Raw genomic sequence first — 6,000 nt, 5'->3', positions numbered from 1 at the left:
TTCAATCGTAGGTCATTCGCCCTTATGTTGAGTGATTCTTGGGACCCAATCTCTGAGATGATGATAACATCTCCCCGCTGACCTGTTGTCCTGGCTCCCCCTTGCCGTAGCTTATTTGTTGTACTTCGTCAATCTCTAGTTGTGATAGCAGTTGCCGTTTGCGGATGTTAGAATACTGAGCTAGGAGTTATTTCTTGTTTCTTTGTCAGTGTTGATGATGGGTTTTGAAGCATCCATATATCCCATAGTCTCTGCATATATAATCTCTCTCACCAGGATTGCTTGTATAGTAATATTGCATCAGATCCATATTTTCTGTTCCATTTGTCATCAAGTAGCCCTGGTATGGCTCTTGTATTTGCGGTACATATCAAAAACATGTTAGGTACTCTAGACAGTGGCACTGACTGGACACTGATATATACATCTGGAGTTGGTCCCCAGGCGCTGCACAGTGGCTGCCCACTGCTCCCTTGAGGGATGGGTTAAATGCAGAGAATGAATTTCACATGTATGTGACTATAAAGGTATCTTCTATTCTATTATATATATATATATATATTTACACACACACACATATATATCTATATATATATATATATATATATATATATAGGTATATCTCTATATAGATATATAGAGATAGTGGTTTATGGTCTTTTGGCTTAAAAGAGAACACTGAACACAACATCATTTTCAAGAGTTTTAATAATTTACTAAAAAAAGAGTGTAAAAGTAACAGATCTCTCCCACTTAAGTGGATCTGTTCGATATTCAAAGTGATGACAGATGTAACAAATTTTTGCAAACTTGCCCTTGTCAGTGCATTTGTGTACACTTACTTGGCAATTTAACCTCTTGGGTGTAATTAAATGGGTTTTGCACTGTATACTGTATATCAAAAAAGCTCACAGCAAAAAAATACTTTTGATATGAATCACTTAAAAGTAAACCAACCAGCATGAAATGTACAGCTTTAAGAAATTCCAAAAAACACAGCTGAAAAGTGTATATACAAACATGCTAGGAATCAAAAAAAGAGCAGACTGAGTGATGCTGAAAAGACAGGCCATTCTAATGGTTTGCTTGACATCATTTAGGAGAACCAATGAACTAAAGCATCATTCTTAAATATGTCATAACCTTGCAATGTTCAAACATCATGGTCTTCTATTGCCTATTTCAAGTTTTTAGCAGAAGAGGAACACTTTATAAATATAGATTATAACATATCTCCTGCATCAATTAGTTTAATTTAAACTCATTAAATAAAAAGGTAAAATGTTCAATATCTGTAGAAAATAAACAAAAGCAACAAAAATGCATTTTCTTTGATAAATGTTCATTCGGTCTCCACTTCTAAAGAGATGGTTGTGTTCATCACCCTTATCATTAAGTGCCTGCTTAGAAGAGGTAATATATATTTATGTATATACATATACATATACATATACATATACACATACACATATATATACATATATATATATACATATACATACATATATACATATATATACATATATACATATATATATATATACATACATATATATACACATATATATATATATATATATTTCAAATTCTATGACATGATATACTTTTTATAAATATGGCATCTTTACAATTACATTAAATGACAATTTCTATTTCAAATCCCATGACAATGAACAGTCAACTGGGGAAAAGGCCTTGTTAAAGTTTCTCATTTTCTTGTTTTAAATATTAAAAATAAGTCTCAATTCTTGCAAATGTACGTTTTACATTATAAACACTTCTGTCTTAACTGGTCAAATATTTTCCATCGTGTTCTTATCCGACACTTTGGAAGGTGAGGAAAAAGTGCCATTATCAAATGCTTCCCCTTTGGAGTAAAAGAGGACGTTTGCCCCTTTCCGTTTGAGTAAAGGTAAAAGTTTAACCGACTGCAAGTCCCAAGAAGCTCAACAGTGCAGTTCTATACAAAAATGTAAGAGCATTGTTGATGTAACAAAGCCATGTGTTTGTGTTGTCATGCCATTTTGCTGGTTGTACAATATGGAGTTATGTGACCCTGCACAGATGTCCCTTTCCACAGGTGAGGGTGTGTATAGAGAATCATACAGAGCTTCCACAGATGCTTCAGATGCCACTAAGAGGTGTAGCCCAAGTGGAACATAATGCTGTTTTGACCAGGAGAAATTTAACATTGTGATACGTCAGTAAAATGGGCATAGTTTGATATATCCATTTGTTTATCTTCCCCAGAAAGCACCGTAACTGGCAGAGAACCAGTTCTGAAGGTACAAACGTTACTGGGTTTGCAGGGTGTCGTGGTTATCAAGTAAAACTTAAAGTCATTGTTCAGAGCATTTCACTCTTCGGAATTATTACATTCCAGGCATGGGAGAGTCTGACTTGCCCCGTCCTTTACTTGGCCATTAAATCCACGTTGGCCCGAAACAACCGAAGAGCTCTGGTGCTCTCTGGTGCCCAGAAGGAGGAAGTGTAGGCACAGAGGAAATGAAGGTAACCGTCAGTCCCCTAGAGTTGTCCTTGAAGTCTCACACAGCTAAAGCATGTTCAGGATGGCATTGTACATTTGGATCAGTACAGCCAAGTGGACAGGCAGGCAGGACTGGCGGTCTTGGGTGGCAGGGGTACACGTCAGCCAGGATAGGGCATTGTACTGCTCCAATACAAACCTGTGTTTGAAAAATATGCAATTTTAGCAATAACAATTTGTAAGAAATTCTGACTTCTGAAAATATTTTAAATGGATTATATTCCCAAAGTGTATCCTAATAATCCAGTGTCCAGTAATAGTGAGCACTAAAATCTGTTTTTCACTCTCAGTATTGGTACATAATATTTTGGTTTTCACTGTAGTATTGCTTAACAACTGATCACAATCTTATAGCATTAAATGGCATTTTTCACTTTTGATAATATCATAATCATTAATCAATTCTTAACGAGATATTTACCTTTAATAATGGACAACAATGATCAAAATAAATAGATTTTTGTAATGTTATTTGAAACCACAATTATCTCTTATCAGCTGGGCTTGTGATGCATATGCCAATGATAATCTCTTCATTGTGACTGATCAACAAATAATAAAAACCTTTCCTTAGCAGACTGTTATATTTAATTATGTTATATTATAATAAAGAACATTTATTTAAATCACATAGATCTAAATCAGCTACTTGAATAAGACCATTAGCAAAGACTTTGAAGGCTTCTCCAGTATCTGCTTTCACTAGCAGTACTATACAGCAGATGATAAAGAAATCAAAAGGGACAACATGTGTTTTGTATTTACCTGAGCACATCAGAGGTGGTCTTTGAGTCTAAGGGGTGAGGGGTCCTCTTAGTCTTGTCTGACACCAGCTCATCTGACTGGGCTATGGAGATGTGGTGGTGGAGGGAGGCCTGAAGTCCAAACACAAAAGGTACAATGTCAAATGTTAAAGTATGCTTGGCTATAGCGAGCAACTGTGTGCCCCTTCAATGTTTAATCACATAATTAAAAGTATTTCGACACAAATTCTTGATCTAATCAGTATACCATTATCTCTTTCCATCTTTTTGGGCTTTACTGGCATTCTCTTTGTCTCTCTCACACACACATAGTGTTTTTATCATACCTTGAGGAAGAGTGGACACTGGCTCTCAGCCTGCGGACAGGACGCCCAGAACCAGTGAGGAAGGCCGTTTGCCTGTGCAGTGGAGACGTAGTAGCCCAGAGCCAGCGGCTGCTGCTTCAGCTCTTCTGGTGGACTGTCCCTGGACAGTAAGCGCTCTCCCTGGTTCTATACACACAGGAGAAGGCCAGCAATTAATTACAAACCTCTATTATAGTTTAACAAATTCTGGGTCATGGTCTATACAAGTTATTAATCCATCTACATCTTACAATTCTGAGCCTTTCCATGGGCATGAGTGGGTTGCTGTCCTTAAACTAAAATATGTAAATCTGTAATTTTCAGAATAATGCATGAAAACATGAAAAGAGTACAGATAAACTGGCACAGCAGTTAATAATATTGCATTTGAAATAGATCTCCTGCATATATATTGTAGTTTATAGGTTTCCCAAATAAGTGCTTAAAATCCAAAATCATTTATTTCAATTTAGATAGCATGCAGCCCTTATAGATCAAAATATATACTGTCATATAATATAGTATTATTCAAGTTATACATAAAGCTCCAGCAACCCAATCTGAAGTGGAAAAATACTGTTATTAGCCAGCAAATGTCTATGTCTTATATTAGCTGATAAGCAAATTTTTGCAAAAGAACACCATACATCCATAATGACAGCACATAAAAAAATAAGTATGCATAACAGTTACTTTAAACTATAATTTGCTTGAACAGCTACAATTTGCCCGGGCTGCTCCCACAGTTAGTCAGTACTGAATGACGTGTGCTATAACACAGGTTGTCAACACATCTCTTCTCCTTTGCTTCCAAGACAAATTCCTCTGCATCTGTTTCACTTGGCAAAACTCAAATTCTGATTAATAATATGTGTATTAACGATAAATGTATAGTGTATAGTGATGTTAGCAAAGCCTGCAGAACAGGAGCTCCTGTGCTTCATAATCATTCAAACAGCATGTCTGTTTCACACATAGGGCATGCCATTGTTTTCCTTTGCAAGAGGCTTTCTTTCCACTGGCCCCTGACTCACCTTGTTGTGCTGGAAATGTGATCCCATTCCCATTCCCATTCCAGATGGAGAGCCAGGCGAGGGCACAGGAGATGTGTTAGGGGAAGGGTGGAGGTTCCCCGTGATCAGCATCATGTCATGGCCAATGTCGTTCTCCAGTTCAGGAAAGGGCAGATCAAACATATCATCTGAGGGAAGAAACAAAGAGGGAAAAGATGTCAGCAAAGCCCCAGTGAATTTGAACTTTGGTAATTGACAGTGACATCTCTCCAGTCTGGGATAATTTCCCACCAACACAATTAATATTCAGGGTGGCACGGTGGTTAGCACTGTTGCCTCACAGCAAGAAGGTCGTGGGTTCCCTCCAGTGGAGTTTGCATGTTCCTTCCACCATCCAAAGACATGCAGACTAGGTTAATTGGTGACCCTAAATTGTCCTTAGGTGTGAAAATGAGTGGTTGTTTGTCTATGTGTGGCCCTGCGATGGTCTGGCGACCTGTCCAAGGTATACCCTGCCTTTCGCCCGATGTCAGCTGGGATTGGCTCCAGCCCCCTGCGACCCTGTACGCAGGATAAGCGGTTGACAATGGATGGATGGGACAATTAATATTCACACAAGTGGGCACAATGTAGTTTTTTGGCACATGTCATTTGTGACTGTGATGTGGGTGGTGAGATGGTTTGGTACAACAATGCCACCTGTTGGTACCAAAAAATATAAATCTAAATGGGTTAAGTTGCATCAATGTTTCAAGACATAGTAAGTAATTGTGTAACTATAGTAGGACTGTTATCCAGCTGGACAGTACCATTATTGTCCTCAGTGGGGTAGGAGCTGGGTGCCAGCTGGGTGGTGGCAGAAGTTGGGAAGACGAGTATGTGTGTACAGGAAGCGTCTTGAGGTGTGTTGAGCTGCGAGGTCTGCAAGTTCAGTGCAGTGCTGCGGCCAAACACTGAGCCCATGGTCACTGCATCTGGACACACACATAGAGAAACACAGCAAAGGTGACATGTCTGTTTATACTAGGTCTGCAAATATATGGTTTTTAAATTAGCTGCAAAATAGAAATGGTCCACATATTAAGTCAAGTTAATGTACTAGCTTTTTTTAATGCTGTAGCTCATTTACAGTTTTTATCTGCACAATTATGTAGCACATCTGTGTACCTAATCTGCATCTAATCAGGGTTTATATTAATATATATATATGTCACTGTTTGTCAACTATTTGAACTGTTGTAAATGTGAAACTAAACTAAACAATATAATCCGAGTGTACTGCAATACCCAATATTATTATCAACATAAACATCACCACTGTCATTAACTTC

At 37.9% G+C, this 6,000-nt stretch overlaps 1 protein-coding gene across 4 annotated transcripts in view; it reads right to left on the bottom strand.

The window, feature by feature from the left end:
* Positions 1-690: 690 nt before the first annotated feature.
* The window catches only part of LOC123981670 (mediator of RNA polymerase II transcription subunit 13-like), an 89,566-nt gene continuing 84,256 nt past the window's right edge, over positions 691-6,000 (bottom strand). For all 4 annotated transcript variants that reach the window (XM_046066704.1, XM_046066705.1, XM_046066706.1 and 1 more), the window contains 5 exons: positions 5,479-5,643; positions 4,691-4,857; positions 3,639-3,803; positions 3,314-3,423; positions 691-2,687 (listed from right to left, as the gene is read on the bottom strand). In XM_046066704.1, the coding sequence (XP_045922660.1) occupies positions 2,555-2,687; positions 3,314-3,423; positions 3,639-3,803; positions 4,691-4,857; positions 5,479-5,643 (740 nt within the window). In that variant the 3' untranslated portion in view covers positions 691-2,554. The remainder of the gene's footprint in view (positions 2,688-3,313; positions 3,424-3,638; positions 3,804-4,690; positions 4,858-5,478; positions 5,644-6,000) is intronic.

The sequence above is a fragment of the Micropterus dolomieu genome, linkage group LG13 (assembly GCF_021292245.1).
Source record: "Micropterus dolomieu isolate WLL.071019.BEF.003 ecotype Adirondacks linkage group LG13, ASM2129224v1, whole genome shotgun sequence".
Lineage (NCBI taxonomy): Eukaryota > Metazoa > Chordata > Actinopteri > Centrarchiformes > Centrarchidae > Micropterus > Micropterus dolomieu.
Note: the sequence above shows the minus strand (reverse complement) of the source record. Positions and strands in the feature narration are given on the sequence as shown.